General features: G+C 36.4%; 1 protein-coding gene across 1 annotated transcript in view; it reads right to left on the bottom strand.

Moving 5' to 3' along the window:
* LOC125280907 (ankyrin repeat domain-containing protein 26-like) overlaps positions 1-15,673 on the bottom strand; it is a 414,415-nt gene that overhangs the window by 314,816 nt on the left and 83,926 nt on the right. Inside the window, exons 28-34 of the mRNA XM_057304708.1 lie at positions 15,200-15,326; positions 14,841-14,896; positions 9,767-9,893; positions 9,408-9,463; positions 7,572-7,644; positions 2,424-2,506; positions 207-1,310 (exon numbers count right to left, since the gene is read on the bottom strand). Coding sequence (XP_057160691.1) covers positions 207-1,310; positions 2,424-2,506; positions 7,572-7,644; positions 9,408-9,463; positions 9,767-9,893; positions 14,841-14,896; positions 15,200-15,326 — 1,626 coding nt within the window. The remainder of the gene's footprint in view (positions 1-206; positions 1,311-2,423; positions 2,507-7,571; positions 7,645-9,407; positions 9,464-9,766; positions 9,894-14,840; positions 14,897-15,199; positions 15,327-15,673) is intronic.

Raw genomic sequence — 15,673 nt, 5'->3', positions numbered from 1 at the left:
TGACAGAGAAACTTAAGGAAAAGAAATCATAAGAATGCTTCCTGCACTCCTACCATTTACATAGCAGAAATAATCTATTTCCAAACACAATTACATATTTAGACAACCCATCTTATACACAAAGTTTTTTCATAAGTGGAAAATCAAAATGGCTCAGATAATGATAAAGAGAAAAAACAAGACAACAGCAGTAAAGTGAATTCTACCTCTTTTTGAAGTTGAACGTTCTCATTTTCCAATGACACGAATTCTACCAGTAACAGGCCCATCTCATTCACACACTTTAGTATATCTGGCTGTAATCCTTCACTTCGATAGACTTCTGATGTTCTGTAACTACATGATGGAGAAGAACTCACATGTTCTAATTCAGGTTCCATGCTTCTATAGTTATTAGTACTGTCGTTATCTGCATTTAGTGGCTTCTGAAAGGAGTCTTTTGTTTTCTTGTAAGTGTTTGTAACAGCAGAAATATTGTGCCTTTTCATTTGAACCATTTGTCTCATTTCATGGAAGCACGCAAGCCAAAAATCAAAAAGCCTTCTTAGATCACTAGACGGAGGTATACATCCAACGTCTAATTTACAATTAGTGCTATTTTGGTTCATACTTGCTGACATTCCCATATCAAATTCTTGGTCCTCTTTCACTTCAAACGTAACGAGTGGGTTCCTTACGTTTTTATTTTCTGTATCACTATCAAAACCCTCATTTTTGTTAAAAACGTGCTCAATGTCTAGTGTACCATTTTCACAGTCTGATTTATTTCCACTGGATGAAATATTAGAAGATGACTGGCAAGCATATGCCAAGGACCCAGAGTTTGGACGAGAAAGAATGACCTTTTTGACACTAGGCTCTTTTTGTTCAGGAAATGCCTGAAATACTACAGGGACAGGCACTGCAAATGCATCTTTTTTCTCACAACCAAGTCCATCATTTGTTAAATGAGAAGGTATTTCCTTTAAGTTTGCTCCTTCTTTAAAGTTACCATGTCGTGATTCTTCTTTAGGATAAGTAGTAATTTTGTCTTTTTTACAAATTGCACCAAATTTCCGCTTTAACTTACTGGTGATGAGTTTTACATTAGTTTTCCACTCTAATTTGCCTTTTCTGTTCCACATTTTCTCATCCTTTTGCACAGAAGGATGTACTGAATATACAGATAGATCATCCTCTCTATCACATTTCTTATTCATTTCTGGTTCTTGAGCCATTTTTTGTAGATGCAAAAGTGGAATGTTACCTTGATGGATCTGATTTTCAGATGTCTTTTCTGCCAGGATACATGTTTGTAAAATAACTTTATCCTTATGTAATCAAGTATGGACAAAGAAAAATTAGAAAACAATTAAAATTTAACTGTTAAATTTCTTAAGCTATGTTAGGCTGCTCCTAAGTCACTGGATTGTCACTAAGAAGTGAGAAATAACTCACCCTAGCCTAAGACAGAAGAAAAACATAAATCCATAAACTTCATTTTGTCAGTTTTTTGGAACTAAACAATTCATTACATGTTACAGCTACCAAAAAAGGAATTAGATGATTTCTAATGCTACAAACTTAAAACACTTTATCTCACCATACCTTAAATAGTGAGCCCCTACAGTGCATGTGAGGATATTTTTTGAAGATTAATAACTAGAGAATAGGCAAACATTAAATTATTAGAAGCCAAAATCAATTAACAGCAATCAGAAAGAAAACCAAATTCCTAAATTTTAATTCAAATTCTATACTGTGATAGTGTTATACGTCACTATACATTATCTCCTTGTATCCAGCTCTAATATATTGTAATGCCCACTGAGTGGATACAAAAAATTTAATAAGACTCACTGATTTCCTATGCTGAAATGAAATAACTGAAAAAGTTATTATTACTCAAGCACAAAGGTCCCATCCTGGAAGGAATGACTCTACAATAGGCAATTGTGTTGATTTTATGACCCCGCTCTCTGAAGTCAACTACACAGAGATCACAAGGCAAAATAAATCTTTAATCTGGGCATTAGTGACTGGCAGTACACAACTGCACATTTTGAACCACTGAGAATAATTACTCCTACATGAATCTAAGTCAGCAGTCATTATTGTCACACTGCTCATAATTTAACTACTTACACAGATGATTCAATATTTGATGTTACCTTCTTTATCATGTAAAAATTACAAAAATGCAAGCAAACAATATTCATGAATTTTTTTTGTCTCAATTCCAAGGATAAAGTTTAGCTGTAAGTTACTACAAATTCTAACAACATTTTAAGTTTTGTAACTTGTAAAATTTTAGAAAAACTAAATATTAAATTATAATCTGTTGACTTCAATATGTCCATTCAAAAGATAATTTCATTTGAGCTAGGTTACATTATTAAAGCAGGGAAAACCATATAAAATCAGAAATCTAAATTTTTACATACCTGCAGGTGGTTATTTTCACTTTCACCCTGTGTTTCTTGCTCTTCTTCTGATGTCATTTCTAAGTTTCGTTCTGCTGACAAGTCTATATATTTAGTAAAAATGGACTACTTTTAGCATGGTTAGATAAAAGTTATAACCTTCATAAAAATAGAAAATAACATTTTATCGATTACGAGTTTAAATTACACTCTTTAGCTGAATATTTACTTGAAGAAATACTTTGAATTATCGAAAACTTCAACAAACCATTTGGGAAATCCTAAATGTCACCAGGTTAAAGGCATACAAACATCTCAAAGATTCATTCACAAATTCATCCACCTAACATCCATGAACAAAACAACCAGAAACAAAATTTGAAAAGACAGCAGAAACATATAAAATCTCAACAGACTATTCTTCACCTTATAACAGTACCTCTGAAACAACACCCTAAGCTTCAACTACATTATTCGTGGTTTCCAAAATTACTAGTACTTTTGATGCCACTATCAGTGTACAACCTTCCCACGGGTGTATGTGCCTGATGAGTGTAAACATTCCTGAAATGTTTTCCTCTACTACTTGACAAATTTCTTTACACCTTTTAGGACACAGACTGCTATGTAAAGTCATCCTTGATTATGGCTATCCTTCCCCAGATAAACAGGTGTCTCTTTCTTTGGGGCTACCTTAGTACTTTACAGATTTTTCTAGCGTATCTTCACCACCTGAACTGCTAATTACTTCTTTATATATCTATTTCTTTTGCTCCTACATTGTGTGGAACAATCTCTCTCTCCCTCTCTTTTCCGAGAGGGAGAGGGGGAGGAGCAGAGGGGGAGAGAGAATCTTGACCAAGCTCCATGCCCAGCACTGAGCCCCAAACAGGGCTCGATCTCACAACTCTGAGGTCATGACCTGAGCTGAAATCAAGAGTTGGACACTCAACCTACTGAGCCACCCAGGCACCCCTGTATGGGACAATCTCTCAAATCATCTCTGTGTAAACAGTCTTTGTTTTACTCAGTCATTTTTTACCGAATTCCCACTGAGTGCTAGGCACCCAGGTTTAAAGAAGCATGTAGATAAAAGGTGTCAGATAAAAGGTGGCACCCAGGTTTAAAGAAGCATGCAGATAAAAAGAAAAACAATGGTTTTTCTAGAGATAATGCCTGAACTGAGACTACAACAGTGAGGTCAGCCAGATTCAAAGGGGTTAGAAGGCGGAAAATGGGGAGAGTAGGCAAGGCTGTAGTAAGACAAGGGAGAGAAGCCCACAACAGGGTAAATACTTGTTTAAACTACAGGGATCCAAGAGGAAGACATCACCAGCAGTTCAGAATGCCAGAGAAAAGGGCAGACAGTAGAAAGGATCAGACAGCGTTTAGAAGAATTCAAGATTGTGAAAGCTTTATATGTAATTTTAAGATACCCGGACACAAATGTTTTTCCAACAGTAGTTCATAATCATATTTGCGTTTGAGACAGATCACTCTAAATGCCGCGGAGAGCAATGAATTTGAGGGGCATTGTAATAAAAGATGGGAGATGAATTAGAAGACAGTAACACAAAATAAAGATGAAGCAAGCACACCTGAACTGACAGAATGGTTCCAGAAATAATCAGGATATAAAATTATCAGGGCCCAGGACAGAATAAATCTGTACTAATTGAATAAACACACTATCTTGGATCCCTAGAGAACTAACTTTGCTCATTACCTTCTAAAAGGCATCAAGTGAGAAGAGAAATAATCTACATGAACTGTTTTAAGTTGCTTGTATTTATTTTTTAATTTTTCTCTTTCGTATCTTCCTGTGTTACAGGAGCCTGTAGGTGTTTTGTCTTAAAAGTCCTGCTTCTTGGATCCACCAAGCTCAGGAAGAAGTAACAGCAAACAAGTCAATTGTATAGGTAAACAACTTTGAATTTATTGCCTGTACTCACTACTCTAGGAGCTAACTGAAAATCTTTTGAAAATACAGTGTTAATTCTACAAGTAAAGAAAGAACATAAAACTACAGGGGTGAAAAAAATACTGTACTATTTATTAGTACAGACCTGATCATATGAGAGAAAAGGCACTGAATTAACTGGTACATTAAGTAGAGCACACATTAGATGTGGTTCATCAATAGACGGAGTCTCTTAGAATTAAAACTGATTTTCCATAGATCATTTTTAAATGATATAGTACTATTTAAAACCAATATTCCATTTATTCATTAAAAATAATAAAGGAGGGCGCCTGGGTGGCTCAGCTGGCAAAACAGCTGCCTTCGGCTCAGGTCATGATCTGGGATTCCTGGGATCGAGTCCTCCATCAGGCTCCCTGCTCAGCTGGGAGAGTCTCCTTCTCCCTCTGCCCCTCCTCCCACTCGTTCTCTCAATCTGTCTCTCTCAAATACATAAAATCTTTAGATAATAATCATAATAATAAAGGGACACCTGGGCGGCTCAGTGAGTTAAGCGTCCGTCCGACTCTTGATTTCAGCTCAGGTCATGATCTCAAGGTCCTAAGATCAAGCCCCCCATCAGGCCCGGTGCTGAGCATGGAGCCTGCTTGGGATTCTCTCCCTCCCTCTCCCTCTGCCTCTCCCTCCCTCCCCACTTTCTCTCTCTAAAAAAAATAAAAATAAGAAAGCAAGGAGATGGACTATGCATACAGAGCTGAGAAGGTGATAACTACATAGTAAATCCTCAACGATTCCCATTACTGCTGGGAAAGCCAACTCTAAAATAAAGTCATAGAGAATACAGGAAATAGTCTAATATTTCGTTTGGGAAGGTGCTTTTATTAGGTACAGTGAATATAGTTTAACCAATACTTGTGAATTTAGAGCTATAAAAATAAAGCTAAGAAATTATGTTTTGAGTAAGCAATCTTTAGATTGCTACCTAGTATTCTCAACTGGCTCCAAAGTTCTAAATATAATCTTGCTACCCGCTCTCAAGCGAATGCAAAAAACTAGCCTAAAGGAAATTACTTTCTCCTCATTCTTATTCATATGTTGTTTTGCTTAGAGCAAGAATGCAAATGTCTTGCTAAAAGATATTCTGTTTGGTTGTAGGTTGCAGAAAAGGAGTAAACACAAAGTAATTTTTGCCACAAAATTAGTTTTGAAAAATCAGAACTATGGTGAAGTCATGGAGAGGTTGAATTCTCTATGATTCTTTATTACCTTCTTTGCGCTCTCTGGTTTCTGGTGGCTGTGATTCACACAGGTCGTGGAGTTTATAATTCTCTAACAGAAACACAGCTCCAATATTATTAATCTTTTCTTTATCTATTAAGGTCGTCTGTCCAAATTCTGTGGGTGCTGACTGAATTTTGGTCATCGATTGTGATATAGATGGGCACCTATCATCAACCTTCAAATCCCTGTATCTTTGACAAGTCTCATTATTCTGGGTCAAACCAGTGGACTCCCAATTGGACAAATCGGAAAACAAAGTTTCATTTATTAGAATGTAAATAATAAGACAAACTTGACTAATCCGTATAAACTCTTTTGTCAAAGAAGCAGTCCCATGTCCTGTTCTTCTCCCACACATACTACTGCTCATTCATAACTTACTGTATTTTACATGTCCTCTACTTGCCATTCACACAGATGAATTTAACTGTCTCTCATGTTTTTTATTCTCTAGTATTACATATTTTAACTCACTCACCAAGCTCTATTACATATTCTGTATTCCCTAAGGACTTTTGTTCATTAGTAATTAAGATTTTCCAAGGTATGAATTATTTTAGTAACAACATTTATGTCTAACCATTTATTTTATGTTTAAATACGCACCCTGTGTTCTACAGACATGGGTTTTAAAACATTTTCAACGAATGGTACTACCTTAATTACAATGACATGGTCTTTCCTCAATGCACCAATATCTTCAGAAATTTTTAAGCCTTGGATAAACGTCATAAACTTACATGAGAAAAGCAAGCCTCGGGTGATCTAATCATTTCCAAGTAAAAACAGAATGAGTCTCAGTCCACAGCAGATCCAAAAACTACAGTGCCATGAAACAGGAAATGTATAACAAAACTATTTTCCTTTTTTTTTAAACAAGATTGTCTGATTTAAGCCTCTTAAGGCTAGTGAAAGAAAAAAGCAAGAAATGCAGAAACAAAACCTTAATGCCCATTTCATCACAAGGGTCCCTTTATCATTTTGCATCCATGACCCCTGTGTATGGTTTAAAACAGTCCTCCCGTGTCTTCTGAGAATCCGGAGTTCCAAAGTCCATCCATTCACAGGGTCCAAGAGGTCAAAACTGTTTTCACAATAATGCTAAATGTTATTTGACATTTTCACTCTCATTCTCTTATTACGTGTACGGTGAAGTTTTCTAAAGATATGATACGTGATAGTATCACAAGTCACATGATTAGTGGGTCATAGCTCGAATGGCTAACAATGTATGATTGTGTATGCTTGTATTTTAAATGTTTGTTTTAATTTCTAATATTGTAAATATCAACAGATGCAACCCACTAAAGCAGAAATTCTTTGGAATTCCTAATAATTTTTAGATAGTATAAAAGGACCCTAAGGCCAATAAGTTTCAGAATTACTGTTTTCAAAGATTGTGTCTGACAAATATTAAGATCTACCTAACTACTTCCCACATTTTTAATAATCAAAGATACCATACACACACACACACACACACACACACACACACACACACACACACACCGTGTCTGCTAATAACATCTATTTGGCTTCAGATGACCAACAAAACAACACTAAGATGAAATAAAATTAAAACACAATTGACATGACAGCTAGTGAAGCTTTACTCCAGATAAAGATCAGAATTCATATAAACATTGAACACTGGCAAAACCTTAGAGTCTACTAATAATTTCTAGGAATCCTTAGGAAGTAAAGGGATTCGAAACTAGAACTTTAGGATTTCAAAACATAAAAGTACAAACTTGAGCTAAAACTTCATTTTTAAAATCTCTTTTTCTAATGCTTGTAAATATCTTTTGTTCAAACATGGATATCAACAATGATATCTACCTTATTTATGTCAAATCCGTCAGTTAAATTTGCCATTAACCCCCCAAAAAATCAGAATAAGAAGAGGGTAAGCATTGAATATTTTACTGTACTTCTTTCCACCATTAAATTTGTATTGTACAATTTACCTGACTTTGATGTGTCTTTTTTCATAATCTCTATTGTTTTATTACGAACAGAAGCCTTCACCTCAATGATCGGCTGAATGGGTATTGAAACAATATGATTAAGACATAATGTACATTTCATTCAATTTCTAATTAAAAATACAAATAATGCTGAACTTACCAATAACATAAAGGCAATTAACACATTTTGTATATTACATGTCTTATATACTGTGTTCTTACAATAGAAACTAAAGAAAAGCCTATTAAGAAAATCATAAGGAAGAGAAAATACATTAACAGTACAGTACTGTATGGAAAAAAATCTGTAAGTGGACACACAATTCAAACCCATCTTGTTCAAGGGTCAACTGTATACCTATACGGTGTCACTGAAACTTAACATACCCCAAATTAGAAATCCACTTTCCCATTCTAACTTTCCCATTCTTCTCCTGACACTAATGTCATTTATTTTTTGTCCTTCAGAAATCTTCACATTTAAAAAAGTGTCATCAATATACACCAAATCACTAAAGACTGCTGTGATCATTTTTGTCTTATATTTCTATAGCACCCTTTACAGTTTACAAAGTGTTTTCACATTTGTTACCACATTTGTTCATTACACATACCAGAGAGGTAGGTATGAGTACCATTTCTATGAATGAGGTCACTGACATTCAAACAGGTTAAACAAGTTTCTCTGGGATCCTACAACTACCAAGTGACAGAACCAGGATGCTAGCATATCTCTTGACTTCAAATATGGTGCTCACACCATGTGTAGCACCTGCCTGTGCTAAGAGATCAGGCCCTTTAATCCCCTTCTATAGTCTATCACCTTAGAATAGGCCATCATTAATTTATACTTGTTTCTACAAGTATGGCTGCCACAAAGATACTCAATGCATACTATTTTAACTATCTGAAATGGTTTTTAGCTATTAAAACATCAGTAAAGCAGGGGCGCCTGCGTGGCTCAGTGGGTTCTGGGCTCTAGCTCCATGTGCTCAGCGGGAAGCCTGCTTCTCCCTCTCCCTCTGCCCCCCTCCCCGCCACCTGCTCATGCTCTCTTCCTCTCTCTCTCTCCCTCTCTCTCTGAAATAAATAAAATCTGTTTAAAAATAAATAAATAAAACACCACTAAACCAAATTGTTATTACAATTCCAATGCTCCTTGTAAATTTACTTGACAATCCAAATATAATACTTTCAGGGGCCCTGGATGGCTCAGCCGGTTGAGTGTCGAACTCTTCGAGTCAGTTGGGCTCTGCACTCAAGCGTGGATTCAGATTCAGATTCTCTCTCCCTCTCGCTCCCGCCCACTCACTCACTCTCTCAAATAAATAAATAAATAAATAAATAAATAAATAAATAAATAAATAAAATCTTTTAGAAATGTGTATATATATAATACTTTCATGTCCCAGGCATTATCGTTTCAAGTTCCAAGCTATAAAAAACTATAATCCAAACTCTTTCTAGATCTCATTAGCAGCTTTGCACATCCATATACACCACAGAATCATACATTTGGCCCTAGGCTGGCCTGGACCAATTCTTTAGTTTTTTAGATATCTTAATTTCAAAACCCAAACTAATTCCTTTTCAGTTCTAAGCCTCAGTTTTCTCCAATAATACTACACAGCTTTTGTTAAGCTTGCAAATTAGCAGAACTGTATTATGCTATATCATTATATTTACACATAATGATTTTGTCAATTACAGGTAAAAGGATAAGGAAATACTTTTTATGGGCAAACACACAGACAAGAGAGTAAAGCCTAAGCATTCCTTTCATGTTTTCACATCACTCAACGCTTATATTGTAAAACAAGAAGAAGAAAACAGTACCTCAGAATCCCAAGGTGATTCTCTATCTTCCTCTTCTCCCAATCCTATTACCATAACTACAAAATATAGTCACAGGTACATTAATGAGAACATGTATCATTATGAATTTCAAACATATATACAAGCCTATCCGTATTTAAGAATATTCCAATAATATAAAAGGGATAGGAGTAAGATTTTCAGAGCTGAAGTATTTTCAAGAAGAAAAAGTTGGTAGTCATCGGGATACTTATAAAGAAAGACAGCAAAAGAAAAATACCTTAATGAAATGGAAAACATATCTGGATCTACAGACTTACAGATTGTGATATACCAGCACTTAAGCATAGAAAAAGATTCATAGATGTTCACTCACTTACCATCTCCATTATTTTTGGATGCTCTATCAGCAGAAGTCAAGTTGTCATTAACTGTTTGCTCTCGTGGAGCACTTTTCATATCAATCCCATTGTCCTTTTCCCCAATTGCTGATAGCACCTCTCCGTCCTATAAAAACAACACAAAACAAAACCCACCTTCAGAAAACATCACATTAATTCAATTGCTCACTCACTCACTTACTCAAGAAAGACAAATACATACCATCTCCGTCAAGTCATAGGCACTATCCTGGGACAAGTTGGAAATAGAAAGAAAAGACAGAGACTACCCTATATGCTAGTCGGACCAGAGATGGACGAAAACAGGTAAGAACACAGAGTATCATTTACTAGTTCTACAGGTGAGGTGAATGAAGCACAGCGAAGGCACAAAAGAGAAAACAGTTGTATGTGGGAAGCTCAGGAAGTGCTGCAAAGATAGGGCTGTATCTTGAAAGACAGACAAAGTGCACAAGGAGGGTGTGAAGGGCCTTCTAGAAAAGGTAGGAGGAGCAAAAGGATGAACTATGAAATAACACAGGAAGTGACGATAGCTAGAGAATGTGGCAAAACTGGAACACACTTTTTGGGAATGGGATACAGACATGTAATTGGAAAATCAGGACTGAACCAAAAAGGTGTCATGCTAGAATATGAACTTTCTCCTTCATGTCATGGGTATCCACCAAATAAGCGGAGAAGTTACATCATCACAAACATATTTAAAAAGGTCACTCTGACAGCAATGTCAAGATGAGCATAAAGGAACCAAAACCAGAAGAGCATTTCAAAATTATAGGTGAGGGGGTGAATTATGTTAATAAGATATGAAAAATGGTAAGCAGGGACAAAATTCTGAATGTGGTGAATGACTGAATGTGCTAAATTTTTTTTTGTTTTTTAACTTATTTCTTTTTTAGATTTTTGTTGATTGATTGATTGATTGGTCAGGGAAAGAGAGAGAGAGCACAAGCAGGAGGAGTGGCAGGCAGAGAGAGAAGCCGGCTCCACGCTGAGCAAGGAGCCCAACCCGGGACTGGATCCCAGGATCCTGGGATCATGACCTGAGCTGAAGGCAGACACTTACTTAACCCACTGAGCCAGCCAGGTGTCGCTTTTCTAATTTAAATTCAATTAATTAACATATAATGTATTACTGGTTTCAGAGGTAGAGATGTGGTGATTGTTTTTTAAAAATTTATTTATTTATTTTTAGAGAGAGACAGTGTGCGCATGCAGGGGAAGGGGCAGAGGGAGAGGAAGAGAGAGAATCCTCAAGCAGACTCCCTACTGAGTATGGAGCCAGACATGGGGCTTGATATACCAGGACCCCGAGAACACGACCTGAGCCAGTCATGAGTCAGATGCTTAACCGAGTGAGCCACCCAGGTGCCCCTGGATATAGCAATTTCGGGGAAGTTTGGAGTCCAGGATTTTTCCTGCTTCAGTGTTTCGGTGGTGCCATACACTAGCGTGGGGAAAACAAATGACAGAGCAGATTACAAAAAGTCAGGGAAGTGGGAAAGGTCATAAACGATGTTTTCAATCCGGGACATACCAAATTTGAAGCACCCAGGAGACTTAAGAAGAAAGTTATAGACAAATACATTTGAAGTAGGAAAAAAAATGACATTGCTCAGGAAAATATAATTAATATAATTACACATATTTAAATATAAATATAACAAAATATAATTGATATAAGTAAATAATGTAAACCTACACAGAACTCTGAAATTTTCAGAACAAAAATAAAGGTAGGGGGAAAAAGCCATGGGATTCAATATTTCAATTATATACTTCACATTAGTTTCAAGGATAGAAAATACACTTTTATTAACATAGGCAAGTTAATGGGCACCTGGGTGGCTCAGTTGGTTAAGCATCTGACTCTGGATTTTGGCTCAGGTCATGATCTCGGGTTTGTGAGACTGAGCCCCACATCAGGCTCCATGCTCAGTGGGAAGTCGGCTTCTCTCCCTCTCTCTTCCTCTCCCTCTTACCCTCTCCCCCCACCACACACTCCCTCTCTCTCTCTCGCTCTGAAATAAATAAAACTTTAGGAAAAAAACATACGCAGGCAAGTATTCATCTCTGTAATGAACAGCATTTTAAAGATTAATAAAAAGATTTAATCGCAAAACACCGATTTAAGATTTTATAAGAATACTCCTTTTTAAAAATCAATCTTAAAAAGATTTAAATTGTGGAAGAGAAATACTTATGGGATCACAGCATTTTGAGGCATTTTTAAGTACTACTATGATTTATGAAAAAAGATAAATCCCATTTTAAAATTCACATAGTTTTCTTCTGTGAACTGTGACTAGCAAACTAATAGCTCTAATTTCCTATCTACGAATACAAGACGGTAGTTAAGGACTGGAGAAAGAACCTAGTACTAACAAATTAATAATCATGACCATCCAAGCTGAATGTTTTAAAGACTCCAAATACATGTATGATTATCAAGCAGGGCCCAATATTCACATGAGGAAAGAAGAAAGGGACCAAAAAAATCCAATCACCAGTATTTCTGAGTTTCAGATTCGAAAGAATTCGCACGTTAAATTTAACAACTATGTGCGTGCCTGGCTGGCTCAGTCGGAAGAGTGTGTGACTCTTGATCTCAGGGTTGTGAGTTCAAGCCCCGTGTTGGGTATAGAGATTACTCAAAATTTTTAAAACCTAAAAAAACCCCCTAGAATTAACAACTAGGAATACTAAAGTTTCCTGGGAATAATATAAAATGTATCCACTATTGGAGATACTTGAAAAAGTAAAAATCATCTTCCAGAAATAATTCTGTACACTCTGTTGGCAACCTTTCCTTCCTTATGACTCTACGATGACAAATAGTTCATATTAGAAAAAAACTTATAAATTGTGAGTTCATTCATTTGATGTCTTTGTATGTATCTATTATATGCAGATATAATTAAAAATAAATAAATCAGAATCCGGAAACAATTTTCTCCTTTAACAGTGTTGCAGCTTAAAATTTATTTCATTTGCTGGATAAAGATTAAGAACCTCACTTACATAATCAGAAATTTCCGTTTTAATTAATGAAAAGACTACATAAAATGTTTACTTATTTCCTCTCTTTATTCTCAAAAAGATCTAAAACCTGCCAAGATTATACCACACAGTACGTTAAATTAGAAACCACAAGGAAGGGCACCTGGGTGGCTCAGTTGGTTAAGCGTCTGCCTTCAGCTCAGGTCATGATCCCAGGGTCCTGGGATCGAGTCCTGAATCAGGCTCCCTGCTCAGTGGGGTGTCTGCTTCTCCCTCTGCCCCTCCCCCTGCTTCTGTGTGCTCCAGCTCTCAATATCTCTCTCTCACTCTCTCGCACAAAATAAATAAATAAAATCTTCAAAAAAAAGAAAGAAAGGAAGGCAGAAAGGAACCAGAAGGAAGACAATGGCCAAAAATTCAAAATTCATAATAAATCTGATTAAGGTCTAACACAGATTTCACTTTGCATTATCTATAAACACAGATTTTGCTAAATTAAATATGAGATATCACACTTTATTAAAGTTAAAGGGATAAAATTTTCTTCCAGGCTTCATGAAAATCAGCTGTAAGTCATTCAGAAGAGTCTAAGCATTTGTATTACCTGACTTTGTTTTCTTAGTTTGCACTCAAAATAATCTCTACCCTATTTTATAATACAGACTATCTGCTCTCCCTTAGCCCCACTACTGCAATTGTGTTTTTGTAATACTCTCTCTCAACTCTTCAATCTTTACATTCATCTTGCCCTTCTTAAATGAATTCTTCCCCCCACCCCCTCCCTCATCTTCACCTCCATCTAGCTGTTCTTGCCAGTTGCTTTCTAATTCTTTACTTCCATACTGGCATACCTAAGAATTGTTCACTCCCACCAACCTTTATAAATCTCAATCCGGTACTTATCTCCCTGTTGTTATTACACTGTGTTCTCTTATGATCTTGAGGACTTCTAGCATATCTCTTGACTTCAAATATGGTGCGCACACCATTGTGTAGCACCTGCCTGTGCTAAGAGATCAGGCCCTTTTTATCCCCTTCTATAGTCTATCACCTTAGAATAGGCCATCATTAATTTATACTTGTTTCTACAAGTATGGCTGCCACAAAGATACTCAATGCATACTACTTTAACTATCTGAAATGGTTTTTAGCTATTAAAACATCAGTAAAGCAGGGGCGCCTGCATGGCTCAGTGGGTTCTGGGATCTAGCTCCATGTGCTCAGTGGGAAGCCTGCTTCTCCCTCTCCCTCTGCCCCCCTCCCCGCCCCCTGCTCATGCTCTCTTTCTCTCTCTCTCTCTCCCTCTCTCTCTGAAATAAATAAAATCTGTTTAAAAATAAATAAATACAACACCACTAAACCAAATTGTTATTACAATTCCAATGCTCCTTGTGAATCTACTTGACAGTCCAAATATAATACTTTCAGGGGCCCTGGATGGCTCAGCCGGTTGAGTGTCGAACTCTTCGAGTCAGTTGGGCTCTGCACTCAAGCGTGGATTCAGATTCAGATTCTCTCTCCCTCTCGCTCCCGCCCACTCACTCACTCTCTCAAATAAATAAATAAATTAATAAATATCTTTTAGAAATATGTGTATATATATAATACTTTCATGTCCCAGGCATTATCGTTTCAAGTTCCAAGCTATAAAAAACTATAATCCAAACTCTTTCTAGATCTCATTAGCAGCTTTGCACATCCATATACACCACAGAATCATACATTTGGCCCTAGGCTGGCCTGGACCAATTCTTTAGTTTTTTAGATATCTTAATTTCAAAACCCAAACTAATTCCTTTTCAGTTCTAAGCCTCAGTTTTCTCCAATAATACTACACAGCTTTTGTTAAGTTAAGCTTGCAAATTAGCAGAACTGTATTATGCTATATCATTATATTTACACATAATGATTTTGTCAATTACAGGTAAAAGGATAAGGAAATACTTTTTATGGGCAAACACACAGACAAGAGAGTAAAGCCTAAGCATTCCTTTCATGTTTTCACACCATCACTCAATGCTTATATTGTAAAACAAGAAGAAGAAAACAGTACCTCAGAATGCCAAGGTGATTCTCTATCTTCCTCTTCTCCCAATCCTATTACCATAACTACAAAATATAGTCACAGGTACATTAATGAGAACATGTATCATTATGAATTTCAAACATATATACAAGCCTATCCGTATTTAAGAATATTCCAATAATATAAAAGGGATAGGAGTAAGATTTTCAGAGCTGAAGTATTTTCAAGAAGAAAAAGTTGGTAGTCATCGGGATACTTATAAAGAAAGACAGCAAAAGAAAAATACCTTAATGAAATGGAAAACATATCTGGATCTACAGACTTACAGATTGTGATGTACCAGCACTTAAGCATAGAAAAAGATTCATAGATGTTCACTCACTCACCATCTCCATTATTTTTGGATGCTCTAGCAGCAGAAGTCAAGTTGTCATTAACTGTTTGCCCTTGTGGAGCACTTTCCATATCAATCCCGTTGTCCTTTTTCCCAATTGCTGATAGCACCTCTCCGTCCTATAAAAACAACACAAAACAAAACCCACCTTCAGAAAACATCACATTAATTCAATTGCTCGCTCACTCACTTACTCAAGAAAGACAAATACATACCGTCTCCGTCAAGTCATAGGCACTATCCTGGGACAAGTTGGAAATAGAAAGAAAAGACAGAGACTACCCTATATGCTAGTCGGACCAGAGATGGACGAAAACAGGTAAGAACACAGAGTATCATTTACTAGTTCTACAGGTGAGGTGAATGAAGCACAGCGAAGGCACAAAAGAGAAAACAGTTGTATGTGGGAAGCTCAGGAAGTGCTGCAAAGATAGGGCTGTATCTTGAAAGACAGACAAAGTGCACA

Source organism: Ursus arctos, unplaced genomic scaffold (genome assembly GCF_023065955.2).
Source record: "Ursus arctos isolate Adak ecotype North America unplaced genomic scaffold, UrsArc2.0 scaffold_30, whole genome shotgun sequence".
Taxonomy (NCBI): domain Eukaryota; kingdom Metazoa; phylum Chordata; class Mammalia; order Carnivora; family Ursidae; genus Ursus; species Ursus arctos.
The sequence above is the reverse complement of the archived record's forward strand: the minus strand, read 5'-3'. Positions and strand labels throughout refer to the sequence as shown.